The following is an 18,159-nucleotide window of genomic DNA, read 5'->3' as shown; positions in this document are numbered from 1 at the left end:
CGCACACGCTCATTTTCTTATAACCATTTATGGTTCTTAAATAACCATTTTATGATGTTTACTTTAAAATCGCCAATATGGTTATTTTTCAATAATTTTTCTAGAAAGAATTTTAACCATTTTGGTAGTTTTCGAGTATAAACCATAAAATGGTTGAATAATTTGATATCGCCATTTTGAAAGCGATTTAAACTGCAGCCGGACGCCCAAGCAAATTTTTTCTTCCGCGGAACAGCATCCAGTTTCCTGAAAAATAGGTTCTGGAAATCGTGCAAACTTTGGATTTGTAGAAGATGGAGAAAGGTGAGTGATTTATTCCAATTATTTGTCGATCCCAACATCATGAACAAAGTAAAATTTCAGAGTTCCGATTGGATGAGGCCGGTTCAATTCCGTTTGATAAACCAACAACATTCAATAGGACGAGGACTCACCCACCGGTCCATCGTTACCAGCCACTGCTAATGGAATACAAAAGGAATTGTTTTTTACACCGCCCGGAAGGAGCTGGAGCACCACCCGGAGGTAGGACAGAATGTTCGAAAAACATCAAAGATTATTCGCCAGACCCGCCTCCTCCACCCTCACCCCGTTAAGGATAGCAAACTAGGGATAATGGTATTGGCCATCCCGCAAGAGCTCGTTTTTTTTATCAGGTTTCGGTAGCGCTCGTGGGGGAATTTTACTCCTGCTACCAGATTATTCGGCTGCTGTTGGCGTTTGCTTGAAGCTAGGTGGCAGTCATAATATACAAAAAGGCTCAAATTACTATAATGACCCGAATAGAAAAGTAAGGTGAAAAAACCATTATTTTCATTTTCACTCTACCATGTATAAAATGGTCCATACAAAATACATCATGGTTCTGAAACCTTGAATGTACTGTGAAATTCAACGTTTTTGACAATGAAATTCATGGTTTTGGCAAAAATTACCATGAAAAAAGGGGGTTGTTAAGCAACTTAACCATGAAAAAATCAACTTTTTTCCATACATTTGAAATCACAAAACAATTTAGTTCATCGTTATTACAGCTTCCGGTTTTTCTAATGGGAACCGTGAAATTTATTGTATTTGATTGTATTTTCATCGTTTCAACAATGATGAAAATCACGTTATTTTCATGATATTTTATTTTGTTTTTTTTTTCGAAATAATTCAATCAAAATTAATCAGTTTGTTAAAGTTATTCCTTGTTTTGAGGAATATTATACTTCTTTAGTCGTGCTTTTAATAAACTTGACACACGTTTATTACAAAACACGATCAATCAAGAATAATATTCCCTAAAACAAGGAATAACTTAAACAAACTGATTAATTTCTATTGCGAGTCATTTATTCAAAAGAAAACTCACTTATTCAAATGAACACATTTTATTAATGTTGTAAAGCACTTTCATTTTCACATTATTTTTCCTTTAACAAATTTTCACAATATTCACTTAAAAACTTCTTTTCACAATTTCAGAAAAGCCTGCACCTCGATCGGAATCCGGGCTACGCCTGCGGTAGCTTTTTTTTTAGGCCAACTCCCGAGGCTTAAGCTCGTTCATGACGACAGTCTCGGGTAGCTGATGGTTTCCCGATTGGCTTTGAGAGCAGCTCCAACCGACCTGCTGCGAGTTTAGCGTTATGCCAAAATTCGTGGACGTCATGATGGTCCGGAAGCTGCTTATCATACACCAAATTCGCCAGCTTAAAAAAAGGAAACGAATGTTATGATAAAACGGGGAAATTGAAACTATTCAAAGAAAATGGATTTCGAGCGTAATTTCATTCGCACGGTGTAGCATTTTTGCTTGCTCCTATAAGAAAAATTCAAAAAGAATACTTACGACAGATCCTCCCAGACTCCGCGATATCAACCGCTTGTTGCGGATCATTTTCCGGTGATCCTACTCCTCGTGTATTGAGGGTCACAGCACCTTTCCGACGTCTTGTTTTCCACTGCAATTTCCGCCGATCGGGTGGTGATTTTCCCATTAGCACAAGCAATTGCTTGTAGCCGGAGCCGTGGAAGGGCACCTAGAAAAATAAATTTAATTTACTTAAGTGCAAAATACGGTTCCTTAAAAACACAATCACTTTTAAAAGGTATACTCACCATCCTAAATAGGTCCTCTTGCCTGCAGAGAAAAATTACCGCAGTTGTTTATTTATTTTCAAAAATGGCGCGAATTAAAAACAAAATCTCTACACGAAAAATTGAGAATAGGTAGAAAAAGCAAAAATTTACCAACGTTCGTTTTGGTTTGGATCTCAATTTTACCATGAAGTACACAGTAACAAAATAAATCACAGGAAAATTATTGTGATACCGTGCTTTTGGTATTTTCGACAACTATGAAATATTTTAAATTAACGATAAACTTCACAGTGACTTAAAATATTATGGTGGTTTCAAAATAAAAAACGGTTGATAAATATTGAGAAATAACGATGAAGTTTATTGTTATATTGAATATCATTGTTCGGTTATAATTAATACCACGGTCTTTGCTATTCGGGGAGGTATAGTTTATATATAAGTATTAAGTACAAAAACAATAAAATTAATGTTCTGATAACTCTTATTGTTTCAATTCCTTCAACAATTGCAATCAAATCGCACAAAACAGCCCTTGCGGTTGAAAAATAACCACTTTTGAATTTCTACGGTAATCTTCCATGCGGTTAAAAAACAACCATATTTCTACTTCTCCCCGAAAAGTCATTTTATGGGTTCTCATGGAGAACTCATAAAATGGCATTTCCCGGGAAAAGGTCAAAAATGGTTATTTTTGAATAATAAATGGTTTAATAGTTTCTAGCGTGCATGTGAATTCAAAAAGTGTAAATGTTGCTGAACTTGAAGATGACATTTATGGCAGTGTGTACGTGCCCATAGTAAATACATTTTGTTTTGATTTTGTGCCGCACAGTTTTCCATGCGACAATTTTCTTTCTCTGGAATCGGTTATCTGCATGAAAATTAGTTAAAAGATGATTGCTTCGGTGTTTAATTCGTTAGGTTTATTACAGCGAAACCTCGTTCTTACCGGGTAAGTGAACACGAGATCAAATTCATTGAACAAACGTTTAAATCTCATGTTTTACAGTTTGCACCAAGTGCGTAGCAAAAATTATCTCAACAGACCTCGATTACGAAACCCGATTTGGTTCGTCAAGAAGGAACGCACGGTGAGTCTAGCTTTGCCTATCATTATAAGTTTAGAAATTCACACCAATAAAGTTGATGAAATTATAAGAATTTATGAAACTTAAGTTTCTACTAAATAAAACATCGACGTCCAGTGGTTCTCAAAATCCTTCATATACTCTAAACACGGTGTCAAAATGTTTATTCAATTATTAACATACAGTAAATGTAGTGTTGTTATTAAAAGTATTATCCTGATGGAACGAGCTCCATATATTCACACAATTCGATAAACATGTCAACACAACGTAATTGTAAGTACTAAGATATAATCCGAGTGTCGTTTGCATTGTATCATTTACTTCCAGCTGCACGATGATCATTTAACGCCGGAGAACAAAACATTTGTCAAAGAAGTGCTCCACAGCAAATTTGGTCCACCAGCCATTATCAAAGGGGTACTTACATACGATCAGAAAAACGATATCAGCAGTTCTCTCATCAATACCGAGGAACTTCCACCAGTTCAGTGGCAACCCGGCCTCAAACGAACCGGAGTGATCGCGCGGAAGATTGGCCAGTATCCGCTGTGGAAGAAAGACGGAACCAAGATTAGAACCACTTTGTTGCAGGTAAAACACATTTTTTACTTATATTTTACACCTGTTAATTATGGTTGCATTTGTTTCAAAGATAATAGACAATCATGTCGTCAAATACATACCACCAGAGGAATTCAAACCTGCCCAGGAGCCAAGGCAGAGACGCAACTGGCGTAAACCATACGGTTGTTTGATGGTGGGAGCCCAAAGTATGGACCCTTCTCTGTTGACCAAGGAGTATTGTGGCCTGTTCAAAGATTCTGGCGTAATGCCCAAGCAACACCTGTGTAGGTTCATAGTTTCACCAGAAGCTAGGCTACTTCCGGGTACACCTCTAAATGTGACACATTTCCGGGTTGGAGATTATGTGGATGTTCGTGGAAAAACGTTAGTTTTTTATTGAAGACATTTTCGTGTAATCACGTGTCACTTATTTTATTTTTATCGATTATTTTAGGGTTGATCATGGCTTCCAGGGTGTAGTTAAGCGTCACGGTTTTAAGGGTATGCCAGCATCACACGGTGTAACCAAGACCCATCGAAAACCTGGAAACATCGGAGCAGGTGGCAACAAAGCCCGTGTTTGGCCGGGAACGAGACTCCCAGGGCATATGGGTAACAGATGGCGAGTCCTTAGAGGGCTCAAGATATGGCGTATCAATACCAAGTACAACGTCATGTGGGTTCAGAGCGGAAACATAGCCGGCGATACTAACGGGCTCGTTTATATCTATGATACTATCCTGCCACTGAGGAAATACCAAGAAGCTCCAGCATTTCCAACGTATCTGCAGACCGAAAATGATTCATATGCCGATGAGGATATATGGCATGAAGAAATTCATAATTTCAAACATGGTTCTATAACATTTAAAGAAGAATAAATCCCAATTTAACAGGCTGTTCTTTAGTAATTTGATTAATTTGCTTCTTCATTTCCTATCCGATTGGTTTGATTACAAGCCTCGTATTACATATATGTACTGTATTATTCGAAAATGCAACTTTTATTGCACCCATCTCGAAGAGCAAGAATCCTTCTACAATAACATGTTTTCAAAGTGGAAAATTTCTAGCAGATTCTTCACATTATCATCGAAAAAGAAAAGTTTCCTAGTAAATTAACAGGTTTTCGTGATTGTGACGTCTCAGTCTGTACCAATACTAATGCAGGGCTGTCTTGGCACTACCTTTTTTAAATATTCCTTGATCTGAATCGAACATTAGTATCGGTTTATCTTATTTTATTACAGATTTGATCGATATCCTGACAATTTAACCAGAAACTCAATTACAGTTTTGATATATCTTTAAAATTTTGGACAATTCAGTACATTTAAAAACCATTTAAAAGAATCAGAACAAATCAGGACTATTTAAAAAATCAGGCCGATCTTTCAAAAATCAGGACAAATCCTGATTTATAAGGACATCTGGCACCTCTGCGATCAACCAAAAAATCTGACTCGTTACTGTACTGCCATCTGTTTGCAGAAGTCAATTTGTTTGAAAATGCGACAGATGGCGTATTATTGTTTTTAAATAATGCAGAAATATTTCATTTTCTGTTGATGTTCTTTTTACCTTTTTATTGCTAAAAGCGATGTTTGTTATCTGGCAAAATAAACTTTCCATCGAAATATTCTTTTCAACCACAAAAATAAAGTTTTTAATTTTATCTTTGCTGATAAAACCAAACACCCACGGTTGTTAATAATATATTTTAACAACAAGAATAAAAATTTATGCACATTAATTTTTATTTATCATGAAAAACATTGAGAATGTAATCACTGATAGGTGAGTGGATTCTACTAGGTATTACGAAATTCGTTTGTTCTAATTTTCATTTTCTGGATGATGACCTTGCGCTGCATATGTTGTGTAGGAGGACAGATGCTCGGGATCTGTCAGTGTTTTAAGCGCGAGTGAACTCAACGCGGGTAGAACAATAGGCAATAGGTCAGTAATTTACAAGGAAATCTTCGAAACGTTAGTGGAGGTGCCAGGAATTAAGTGTTATTTTTGTTAGAAGAAAAATTACTTCGTGATTCAAGAGGTGAGTGTTTGTCTTCTTTTTACATGTATGAAACGTTTTTCCTACAATATATTAAATTTTGTTCCAAAAGACTTCTCTAGATCTGAAAGCCTTGTTTTTAAAAGAGGAGATATATCTAGTAGTTTAAATTTAGTAAAAAAAAGAAAATAAAAAGAAACTTATATTCTGGACTATGCAAAAAAAAGGATTTCCCAACCAACTATGACATCAGAGATGGTCGAAGTATTAATACACAATTAAGTAGGTACCTACTGTAGAAACAAACCCGCTTATCCGAGCTAGTCGGGAGAAGGACAACCTCGGATAAGTGAAATCCTTTTCCTCTGGTTTTGCATGCAATTCGTGTGCAAAACACCTGTTAGAGCCAGCCTACCACTTTTTCCCAACACCAGTGAACTTGCGCTTAGTATATGTATGAACCCGGTGGCTTAGATTATTTCAAATGCCAGTAAGTTTATTCAGAGTTTAACTTTTATATTAAACATGCAGTGATAAACAAAAATCTGAGCGTTGGTAATCATATTTAATATACCCAATCATTATGTTTAATAAGAAATCTGTTTTTTTTTTAAATCTGACAATTTGCTATTGAGAATTGGTATAAACAAAGCTTATAAACTATTGCACTTAAAATTCGAAACATAGCATAAATATTATAAGCTGGTTACAGTTATCAATAAAATTTATTTTACTTAAAGTTAAATGAGCAACTACAGTTGTTTTTTAAAGCCTGTATGATTTACAGAAATAGGCTATTCTAGAAAAAACATTCCAAGTCCAAGTACATGAACCAAACATCAATGTCGATCAAAGTTCAACTGGTTCAACGTAAGATCTGTAAAAAAAAGTTACGAAAACGTTTAATCAGCAGTTGAATGCAACACCCATGTGTCGTTCTCCGTGGGCCGATTCTCAAAAGCAACATTTGGAGCAGGGTTTGTTGAATTATTTTCTTCGTAGCTCGCAAAAAAAAGGTTTATCGCTATGTGTATCATTCCTGTTCATTTTGCTCCGTCGAGGGTTTCAAATTATGATCGTTTCATTTTTGCCAAGTGAAAAAAATTCAAAAACATTTAGGACGTGTTGATTAATAATATTTGTTTTCGGTATCATAAATACTTATGTATGAGCTTAGGGTGTAAGCGAAAAGGATCTTATCGAATTTCGAAAACAAACCGTATACTCTTTGTAGATTAAACAAAAAAACTAACATGTGTCATTTTTATTTTGATTGTAATTTTTCTAATAATGTAATGTTTGTTTTTTTTTTGACAATTTTGATATTTTTGTTTTTGTGCAATTACTCATATCACCTTTGTCCTTATCATTTTTGTAATTTTTGTCTTTTTTTATATCATTTTTTATTTGTGTCATGTTAGTTATTGGTTTTTTGTACTATTTTTTTTGTTCTTCTAATTTTTGCCATTATCAATTTTTGTAAACTTTTATTTCGTTTAGGTATTTTTTTCATTTTTATTAGTTGTGTTATTTTTGTCATTTTCTTCATTTTTGTGTCTTTTTGTCATATTTGTCAGTTCTATGTCATTTGTCAATTGGAGTTTTTGTAACCTTTCTCGCTTTCTTCATTTTCGTAATTTTTGTATTTTTTACGTCTATTTGTCGCTTTTTTATTCTTATCATTTTTGGCATTTCTGTTGTTTGTGTCATATCTGTCATTTGTTTGTCGTTTGTCATCATCATCTTTACTATTTTTGTGAGTTTTGTTATTTTGTAATTGTGAACGTATTTGAAATTTTTGTCATTTTTGTTATAAATGTCTTTTTTCTAGTTTTTGATATTTTCATATTTTTGTTTATTTTTTCATTTTGTCATCTTCGTCATTTTTGTAGTTCTTGTAATTTTTGCCAGCTTTGTATAGATGTCTTTTTTTAATTTTTGTATTATTTTTTATATTTGTCATACCTGTCATTTTTGCCATTCTTGTTATTGTTCTCTATTTGGTCATCTTTGTCATTTTTGTGACTTCTTAAATTTTTTTCATTTTTTATTTAATGTTTGTTAGGTTTGATATTTACGTCATTTTTGTCTTTTTTGTTATTTTTTCACCTTTGTCAGGTTTTTCATATCTGTCTTCGTCATCGTTTTTGTCATTTTTTAAATTTCTGTTATTTTTGTTTTAATTTCTGTGTTACTTCTTTGAAAGAATTATTTTTATACTCGAGAAATAACCGGAAATTCGACGTCAAAATTTATTTTAGTTCATAGTGCATTGTTTACATCCTGCACACTCTTAGAAAATTGTACATATTGGTTATGTAAAAAGTACATACTTTGAAGTTCGACAACTTTTACGTAGAAGTGAGTTCCAAAAATTACATACTTTGCAGTTCTTTCTGTTCTACAAAACCCTTTGTGTAGAAAGAACTGCAATTTCAGTAAATATGTGGTTGATGGCGTTTTTCTTCTCACTCGCACCACCAGGGTGTCAGTCTGTTATTTACATCCTACTCGCGCGCAAGCAACAACTTTTGCAGAACTGCCTGTAAGTCTGTGAAAACTTCGAAATTTTTCCGTTTCTCTCGGTAAGTTTGGTAACATTAATTTTTGCTGTATGTGTATTCAGTTCATCTCCATAATTTTAGGATAGTTGTTGGTTTCCTCTGGGTCCAGAAGCGTCATAAAACGCTATCATTAGACGATTCCACGATCTGATTCTACCATAGTAGCGGCCGCAACCAAGCAAATTAAAAAGCAGGGGTAATATTTCTTTATTTTTTCAATTTTGCTAACCATTTTTTGTTTTAATAGGATTTCCAACTTCAACACCCAGTCGACTGTTGAATCACACCCTGTCCCAGAAATTGTACCTCAAGGACACCTGCTCAAGCGTCGATGTTCTGGTGTGGCCAATCCCATCCGGGTGGTTTCCATCATGATATGGCCAATTCAATCCCCAACGGAAAAACAGACTTCTTGGATGAAGCGGAGAAAGTTGGCAAAAAAAAAACTGACCGGAAATAATGAAATCAATTTACTACAAAATCTTTAGTTGATTTTGAATTGGTGGACAATAAATTATTATACTAAAACCAAATTTCAATCAATTTGAAAGAAAATATCCCTGCTTCTTAATTCCGAATGAGAATTTTGGTTTTTTCCCTACTTTATGTGATTTTAACATACTTTTCAGTTTACAGAGCTCTACGTTCTTTTGCGTACTTTCTACACACTGGTATGTACCGGCCTATGTTACATAATTTTACGTACCACAATTTTTACATACTGGTGGCTTCCTGCACTTACGGATTGTTTTGGCTTCTTTTCACTTACTTTTGTGTAGGATTTTCTAAGGGTGCAAGTTTTAAAATTTTGCGTGATCAAAACTCGCGAGGGAGGGGTGATTAGCTCAGTCAGCTAACTGGTCAGATTTTCAATCATACGATGAGAGGTTCATTCCTCACCCCCCTAACAAAAAGATAGCTTTAAGTTAACTTAACTTAAGTCTAAACAGAATAAAGGTCCTCGAACAAAAAACCACAACAATATAGAATGTCTTCGGACGACACAAGAAATTGTAAATTCTTATGAGTAAAACAGAATTAGATGAATGCTTCGGCCAAGAAAACCAGAAAATTGTAAACTCCCTCGAAGTATAAACACAAGAAAACACAATCGGGCCTCGCCCACAACAACCGCGAAGAAAAAATTACAATCATGATAATGATATCGAATGACAAAAATGTAAACTCCACGGAGTAATTAGAAGAAGATAGGGCACACATCCAAACAGACCAAAAATAATAGCTACCGATAAAGTAAACTCGAATTCCAAAAAAAGATTGATCAACAAACAATATCAGAATACAATACCATTGTAATATAGAGCACATACAGAGCCGAGTTGGACTCATTGGTCTTAGGCATAAGTCGTGTAATATACGCGCATACAAATAAAAAAAAGCGGAAATGGAGTCGAAAGAACAGCTCGTGTGTGATAAAATCTTGCGCATTCATCACAAGAACAAGGATATCTCGCATCGTTCCACCGATCGGAAGCCCAGAAGTGAAGAAAAAAGTATTCAGTACAACACCAAAAATCAAACCGCGTAGTTGGAGCCTTCAACCGAAACCCGAACGTCCGGATGTGGCTAAGAAGCTGCACCTAAGCCGAAGTTTTGTCCAGAAGCCAAAACTAAGGCTGGGCTTCGAACGTTCAAGGTACAAAAGGCTCCAAATCGCGACGAGAAGCAGAACAAGTCCGCCAAAACCCGTGCCAGAAAGTTGAACCTCAACATGCTGACGAAAGTTGAATAACGCTACATGAACGACGAAACATATGTGAAGGCCGACTTCAAACAGATCCCCGGCAACCTGTTTTTCAGCGTTCCGGAGCATGTCCGCACACAGAAGATGTCCAAATTTGCGAATAAATTCCTGGTTTGGCAAGCCATCTGCACGTGCGGGAAGCGGAGTGCACCTTTCGTGACCCAGGACACGATTAACGGACAGGTGTACATGAAAGAGTGCCTCCAGCAGCGGCTGCTTCCTCTCCTATAGGCCCACAACGTCCCAACAATCTTCTGGCCGGATTTGGCCTTGTAGACTTTTTGTAGTCCGTATTTGACGTGACTCAACTAGAAAATTTATTCTTTTGTTAACTTACAATGTTGTTAATAACTATGAGACCAGATTACTTACAAATAAGTCTTCTTCTTCGATCAAAACGAGTTTGCCTAAGATCCTACAATCAGTTCCGGATTCGGATTCCTGTTAAGTTACGATAAAGTTACTTTCTGGCGTTTTTATAACAGAGAAGGTTACTTACGATCTGATGGAGAATATAAAGCAAGATATTTCGCAAATACAATATTTATCCGGGAACGACAATTCACGGCAGTGAATTCGACCTAATCGGAACACATTTCTTCAATTAGCAAATCGTATTTGATATTTGGAGAATATTATCATAACTTACGTTTAATCAAACTACTGATCGGAATCTTGCTAGAATAGCATCAAACTCAGCTAAGAAAATGCTGCACTTCGGCACGAGAGGATACAATTTCAAGCAGAACTATAATTTTCACCAACCAATCTATCAAACACGTTTTTCAATTTTTTCCGACTTTCCTACTTTTTCTTTTCTCCTTTCTCTTCTCACCTGTCTAACTATCAAACTGTCAAAACTAATCTGTCACAAAATGGATTTGATGTTCCCCCTAATTTCACCCTCTCAGGGCCGTAGCAACACCCCACCCCGTAACGCCCACTTTAGGGGGCTTTACCTTCACATACATCAAGCAATGCAACCTTAACTACCCCACGGCGAAGAATCCCTGTGCTGGTAGCTACGTCGACCTGCCGAACTTGTCCATCTTCTCCAGGAAACGTCTTCAACACTCTTCCACGAAGCCAGCCGTTCCGAACGCTTTCGTCGACTATCACCACTAGGTCTCCTTCACGTAGGGGTCTCACATCATGAAACCACTTGGTACGACGCGCTATGGTTGGAAGATAACTCGCAATCCACCGCTTCCAAAATTGATCCAGCATGTAATCCATCGCCTTCCAGTTCGTGTTCAGCGCCGTCGGTTCATCTATCGGCAATTTCGCTGCATTACTTCCGCTTGAACTCATCAACAGGAAAATGTTCGGTGTGAGCACTTCAGCATTTGGTGAATCAAGTGGAACGAATGTTAACGGGTGTGAGTTCACTATCATCTCAACCTCAGCCAAAAGGGTCATCAGTTCTTCGTCGTCAAGTGGGCTGCGAGGAGCTATGCTTTTCAATGCGTCTTTGACCGATCTTACTTTACGCTCCCAGACCCCTCCCATGTGAGGGGTCGAGGGGGGATTGAAATGCCATTCGGTGGTAGCGTTCGTGAAGGTCCTCGCGGCGCACTGGTTGATGGCTTTAACTTCGTTGATAAGCTCTCTGGATGCCCCTCGAAAATTTGTGCCATTGTCGCTGAAGAAGTGTTGGGGTGTACCTCTTTTGGCTACGAATCTGCGAACCGCTCTGATGCACGACACCGTCGACAGCGAATAGACAACCTCGAGATGTATTGCCCTGACGCTGAGGCAGGTAAACAGGCATACCCAGCGTTTCACCGAGCTTCGCGCCCTTTTGACCGTCAGTGGGTCGAAGTAGTCCAGGCCGGTAAACGTAAACGGTCGTACATACGGCTTCACTCGAGGATGCGGTAACGGAGCCATCTTTGGAACGTCAGGCTTGGCTCGGTAGACGCGACACCACATACAGGTTTTCAAAATGGACTTCACTGTGGCACGGAACTTCGGAATGTAGAATCGCTGCTGGAGTTCGTTTAAAACTGTTTCTGTGTTGGCGTGGCCGTAACGTTGGTGATATCTCAAAACGATCAGTGCTGTAACATGGTCAGATCTTGGAAGTATTATCGGGTTCCGGAAATCGTCAGAGTAATACAGAGAGTTGATCCTGCTTGAGGCCCGCAAAATGCCATTTTCGTCCACTACAATCGACAATTTAGCTAACGAACTTGATTTCGGAATCTTTTTGCATGCTTCAGGAAGATCGGTTGTTTTTAGAAGAGCTTCTACTACATCGGGAAACGCCGAGCTCTGCACTTTCCGGAATATCGATATTTCTGCGGCTTCGTAATCTTTCTGCTTAGGTACCACTTCAGAATCGCTGTTGACTCTAACAGGACGATAACGATCGATGAAGTTGTGGATGTAGGCGAATACTTTGACGAGGCGTTCGAACGACGAAAACTTAGAAAAGTCAACCAGCTGTACACTGTTGGTCCCGCGATGAATATGAACCGATCGGATTTCTTCAGGCGTCTCTGCTACATTCGGTTTTCGGTTTGGCCATTCATCCTCCGGACTGTATAAGAATTCGGGTCCTACGAACCATCTACTGGTGGAACAGAAATTGGGACCATTGCCCCACTTGGTAGCATCGTCAGCGACGTTCATTTTGGAGGTTATCCAGCGCCACTCGTTGATCTTCGATATCGATAGAATTTCACCCACACGAAAGCCCACGTATTGCCGGTATTTCCGGGGGTCGGCTTGCAACCAAGAGAGAACGACGGAGGAATCTGTCCAAAGGTATCGCTTCGAGACGACTAGTCGATGATCCTCTTGAATAGTCTTTGCCAATCGGGCACCGATAAGTGCTGCATAAAGCTCGTTTCTGGGAATTGATTGGGGTTTCAGAGTGGTCACTTTGGCCTTTGCTGCTACGAGTGAGCAACGTGGTAATCCACGGTCGATAATACGGAAAAATGCGACACAGCTGTACGCGATCTCACTCGCGTCTACAAAAAGATGCAATTGGAGAGACTCGTAGCTTCCAATTTCATAATTCGGGAAGTAACATCGAGGTATTTTAATTTCGTTCAACTCTGACAACAATTTTATCCACCTGTGCCAACTTTTCAAATTCTCTGCTGTTATTTTTTCATCCCACAGGACTCCTGAGCGCCAGATGTCTTGAATGAGCACTTTCCCGTGAATGGTATAAAAGGAGATGAACCCGAGCGGGTCAAAGAGGCTCATAACCACTCGCAGCACCTGACGTTTGGTGGGGATACTTTCAGTAGACAACAAAGGCTTCAAATCTTCTCGAAATTGGGCATCAAATATAAAAACATCTTCGTGGGACTTCCAAACGATACCGAGCACTCGGTCGGTCGATGACGCAGTTTGTACTGCCGAAAAACACTTATCAGATTCGGCAAACTCACCGCCTAGCAGCCGAAGAACTTCATGGGAATTGGATTGCCACGATGGTATTTCAAAACACGCTGCTCGGTTCACGATCGATACCTCCTGTGCTAATTTGACCACTTCGGCTACCGTATCTCGACTGTCGAAAAAATCGTCGACGTATGTTCCGTTGATGATAGCATCCGATGCATCGGGATACTTCTCCTGGTGTTCTCTGGCGTTGAGGTTTTTCGCATACTGCGCCGAGCAGGGGGAGCAGGTTGCTCCGAACGTCGCCACGTCCATGACGTACACCTCCGGTTCTGCTTCAGGACTTGAACGCCACAGGAACCTTTGAGCCTGCCGATCTTCTGGACAGATCAACAGCTGGTGAAACATCTGTGTGATGTCTCCTACAGCAAACTGTTTCTCACGAAAGCGGAATAGCACAGACAATAACGGGGTCAGTAGGTCTGGACCTTTGAGGAGGGCAGAGTTCAGTGACACGCCATCGACCCGCGCTGCTGCGTCCCAAATGACCCGGACTTTACCAGGTTTACGCGGGTGTCGAACCACTCCTATGGGCAAATACCACGTTCGGTCTGGGTTGGATGATCGGAGCTCTTGTTCGGTTGCTATGTGCACGTACCCACGTTGTTGGTATTCGAGAATCTGCTTAGTGATGTTCGCTTTCAGCTCTGGATCTTTTGCCAACCGCCTCTCCAAACAATCATTTCGTCTTTTCGCCATATGGTAACTGTTTGGCAGCTTGACGCAGTCTGATCTCCACAACAATCCGGTTTGAATTCGACCGGAAGCGGTTCGTACCGTGGTTTCCTCCAAAATCTTCCTCGCTCGCATGTCCTCTTCGCATTCCGGTGGAAGTTGCCCTTGAATGCCGATGGTGTCGCTAGAGACGAATTCTCGGACAATGTCTTCTAGGTGTTCATCCGAAGCGCATCTGCAGACGTTCACTCTGGCTCGAGACTGTTCTGCGGTTAAACTTCTGCCACCAAACACTACCCAGCCTTGGCGGAAACAGGCTCATCGTTCCGACGTTCACGCTTACCAAGCGTCATAATCAGCCGAGCATGGTCCACCCCAATCAGAATCCTAGGGGTTGCTTCGTTGTAACTTTCGACTGGTAGCCCTCGAAGGTGCGGGTAGAGCTTGACCAAATCGGGATAGTTAACTGTCTGCTTCGGGAGACCCAGATTTCTGACTGTACGGACGTTTTTCAGCAGATGCTTTTCTCCGCCGTTAATCTTTGCGATGGCTAGATTGACACGACGGGAAGAATTTTCGTTTCTGGTTACGTTGTTCGTCCACTCAAGGCATAGTGGACTCTCCGTGCCTTCGAGGCCAAGTTCTTCTGCCGCTTCGTTCTCGATTAACGTTAGATCGGAACCGTCATCCAGGAACGCAAACGCCGCTACAGATTTCCCGTTTCCAAATAGTCTCACGGGGAGAATTTTGAATAGCGTTTTGTCTCGAGAATGCCGATGCGTCGATACAGTTCCTGAGGTTCCCGATTGTGCATCCGATTGGTCCGACCTTTTGGTAGAATGAAGCAGTTTATGATGTGCCTCGGAGCAACCGTCTACTCCACAAGGATACTTTGTGCGGCAGGGCCACTTGCCGTGTGGAAATAGGCATCTTCGACACATTTTCTTTCGCTCGACTATTTTCCATCTTTCGCTGACTGAAAGCTTGCGAAACCTTTCGCACTCACGAATCTTATGCCCCACGCTGTCACAGGCGAGGCAGGGTTTCGGATTTTCTGGTTTCACTGTAACTTCCTGATGGGAGTTCAAAAAGCCTCCTACTTTTTCCTTCCGCTTCTCCCTTTTCGTCGACACTTCTACGGAGGATTCCGTCGCTGTCGAAACGTTACAAGCTGCTGTCCGGATCGTCGAAATAAAGTTGCAGAACGCTTCTAGATTTGGTACCGGAACGCTCATCAAGTAATGGCCCCACTGTAACTGCAGACATGGTGGGAGCTTGCTTACCATCTCCGTAAGTAGGATAGGGCTTGAGAGGTAAGAATGTAGATGTGCTGCTTCCATAAACGTCACCAGGTTCCGGACTTCTCGACCGAATGTGACAAGCGTTCCAAGCTTGTTGGCATTTGGTTGTGTTGCTGTTCGGATTCTGGTCAGTAAGCAGTTGACCAACTGGTCCGGTCTTCCGCATTCATCCCGAAGGGTCGTAATTATTTGCGGTACGGCGGACGGAATTGTCAGAATACTGAGAACCTTTTCCCTGGCATTGCCGATGAGGGCTCTCTGCAGACGGGCTAGATTTTCGTCGGGCTGGATACCACCCATCCGCGTGGTAGACTCGAAAGCATTGACGAACATCGGCCACTCTAAAGGATCTCCGGAGAATTTGGGTAGGTCTCTCGACACCACCTGTCCTTCTGCGATTTGTTGTGCGCTGATCACACCAGCAGCAGGATAGGCCCAGGAATTTGGGGCCTGCCGCGGTTGTGAATTATCCGTTGATTCAACGCCGTGGATTCCATACGGATTGGGAGCCGCTCCAACTCCTGTGCAAGCAGCCGGGAACTGCTTATCTGGCAACTGTCCAATATCCCGGGTCCTCTGGTTTGACTCGTTCTGCTGAACGCACGTTCTGCCCGGATTTTCCGTCGGGGGAACTGCTTCGTTGTGCAAAACTGTAGAAAATCCCGGAGGGATTGCGAAACGTGTAGCTCGATATGTGGGCATCAGTGCTGCTGTTTGCTATTCAGTTTGATTCGATTCGTGAATCACGGAAAGCTGATGAGCAATCGGGTTAAATAGTTTCGGAACCGCTCCAGTCGGTACGTTTCTCGAAAGTGGCGTGGAAGTAGCAGGTATCACTTCAGGATTCGCCTGCTGTCGTACATCACTGACCCAATGGTTCACTGCCTTAATCCGATCCCGAGCACTCAGACTGGAAACGCTGCCACCGACTGCTTCCTGCTGCTCGATTTCGAGCTCAAGTTGGTGCTTCTGAGAAAGATATTGGCGATCTTTCTCTTCCTTTTCCTTCTGGATCTTATCTTCCAGGGCTTTCTGCTCCTCGAGCTGCTGAAGGCGCAATCTTGCCGAACTGTTAGATCGCACAGATATCACGGATCTTATCGATTTCGTCGATGCAGCAGGATGTTCCATTCCGCGCTTCTTCTCACAGGTACCACAGATCCACGATCGATTGGCAACAGATTCGGTAACGCCGATGCAATCGAAATGCCACCAATTATCGCAGGCATCGCAAGCAACCATGCTACGAGCGCCATCCGGACGGGAACAGGCGAGACAGTTGTGTTCCGCAGCAGTCGTCCTCGACTGATTGAGGTTAGGATCCCGCGAACTCATTATTTTTGAGCTTGTAGACTTTTTGTCAGGCTTGGCAAAACTCATCGTCATGAGGCGTGAAGCTGTGACTGTGAAGCCTCTTGGTCCGTCAAACTCAATTGACTGTTCCTTAACGACCAGTCACTTCGTTTGCCAGTCATTCAACCCTCAGTCGTTTGAAGCTGAAAAATTTTCATAGTCAGCATTTACCAATCGCATTCGAACGAGTCGTCGACCGAGCTGAAGACGAAAAAGAAACGCATTTATTATTATTGTTACTCCTGCCAGCAAGCCGAAGACGACCGAAGACGAAAAAGAAACGCATTTATTATTATTGTTGCTCCTGCCAGCAAGCTCGTTTTCAGTTTTTTATTGCTATTGTTGCTCTCTGCCAGCAAGTCGTTCAATTAGTTGTACCTGCCGTCAGCAGCCGGTCGAAGTGTGATGAGATTTGCCAGTCACTCTCAGGAGAAATGTTGACCATGTGTAGGAGCTTCGCCAGTCGATGATGGAGAAATGTTGATTGTTGTCGTGCTTTATCCGTCATGCGAAAAGTGAGGCTCCGTCAATTGAGAACAGTGCCAGTCGTTTGATGAAACAAAACTAGTCGGGTCAAGCGTGACGGGCGAAATTTACCAACACTGCTTTTTGTAGTCCGTATTTGACGTGACTCAACTAGAAAATTTATTCTTTTGTTAACTTACAATGTTGTTAATAACTATGAGACCAGATTACTTACAAATAAGTCTTCTTCTTCGATCAAAACGAGTTTGCCGAAGATCCTACAATCAGTTCCAGATTCGGATTCCTGTTAAGTTACGATAAAGTTACTTTCTGGCGTTTTTATAACAGAGAAGGTTACTTACGATCTGATGGAGAATATAAAGCAAGATATTTCGCAAATACAATATTTATCCGGGAACGACAATTCACGGCAGTGAATTCGACCTAATCGGAACACATTTCTTCAATTAGCAAATCGTATTTGATATTTGGAGAATATTATCATAACTTACGTTTAATCAAACTACTGATCGTGTAATAAAACGATAAGCTATCGTTTTATACTATGGGGATGTGTCATCAAAAGGACGGAACACTTCTCTGTTAGACGTAAACTATTGAATTGACTTTATTCTTTTACTTTTGCCTTAACCTAACCTTCCAAGATATTTGAAGTCTTTATTTATTATTTATTCCTTACAGCCAATCAGAGAAGGATGCGAAAGGCGGGAGAGTGCTAAGCAAGTCCCGAAAGAGAGACTGCATGGTCAGCGCTGACGCGCTGTGTGTGGCTTAAAACAATGACTCTGTAAACTGACACTTTCGTTGGAAGTTGTTTTATGGAATGCCACGCCGG

The 18,159-nt window shown here is 40.6% G+C and overlaps 3 protein-coding genes and 1 long non-coding RNA gene across 4 annotated transcripts in view; 2 read left to right on the top strand and 2 right to left on the bottom strand.

Annotated features, from left to right (window-relative positions):
- Positions 1-1,372: 1,372 nt before the first annotated feature.
- On the bottom strand, positions 1,373-2,211 carry LOC129740281 (uncharacterized). The gene is made up of 3 exons (XR_008736188.1): positions 2,107-2,211; positions 1,838-2,027; positions 1,373-1,697 (listed from the first exon to the last, which is right to left on the bottom strand). It is a non-coding gene; the product is annotated as an uncharacterized LOC129740281 (long non-coding RNA).
- A 679-nt stretch (positions 2,212-2,890) lies between these two features.
- Positions 2,891-4,657, top strand: LOC129760694 (39S ribosomal protein L3, mitochondrial). The gene is made up of 5 exons (XM_055758352.1): positions 2,891-3,043; positions 3,101-3,182; positions 3,510-3,773; positions 3,835-4,130; positions 4,201-4,657. The coding sequence occupies exons 1-5, from the start codon at positions 2,985-2,987 to the stop codon at positions 4,625-4,627; spliced, it is 1,128 nt and encodes a 375-aa protein (XP_055614327.1). The 5' UTR covers positions 2,891-2,984; the 3' UTR covers positions 4,628-4,657.
- A 1,007-nt stretch (positions 4,658-5,664) lies between these two features.
- The window catches only part of LOC129752971 (uncharacterized), a 71,296-nt gene continuing 58,801 nt past the window's right edge, over positions 5,665-18,159 (top strand). Inside the window, exon 1 of the mRNA XM_055748784.1 lies at positions 5,665-5,802. The gene's annotated coding sequence lies outside the window, so the exon portion shown is untranslated. The remainder of the gene's footprint in view (positions 5,803-18,159) is intronic.
- Positions 11,035-16,187, bottom strand: LOC129737646 (uncharacterized). Its single transcript, XM_055728806.1, has 2 exons — positions 14,482-16,187; positions 11,035-14,419 (listed from the first exon to the last, which is right to left on the bottom strand). Exons 1-2 carry the CDS (start codon positions 16,185-16,187, stop codon positions 11,035-11,037), a joined length of 5,091 nt encoding a protein of 1,696 aa, XP_055584781.1.

Source organism: Uranotaenia lowii, chromosome 1 (assembly GCF_029784155.1).
Source record: "Uranotaenia lowii strain MFRU-FL chromosome 1, ASM2978415v1, whole genome shotgun sequence".
NCBI classification, from domain to species: Eukaryota; Metazoa; Arthropoda; class Insecta; order Diptera; family Culicidae; genus Uranotaenia; species Uranotaenia lowii.
The sequence above is the reverse complement of the archived record's forward strand: the minus strand, read 5'-3'. Positions and strand labels throughout refer to the sequence as shown.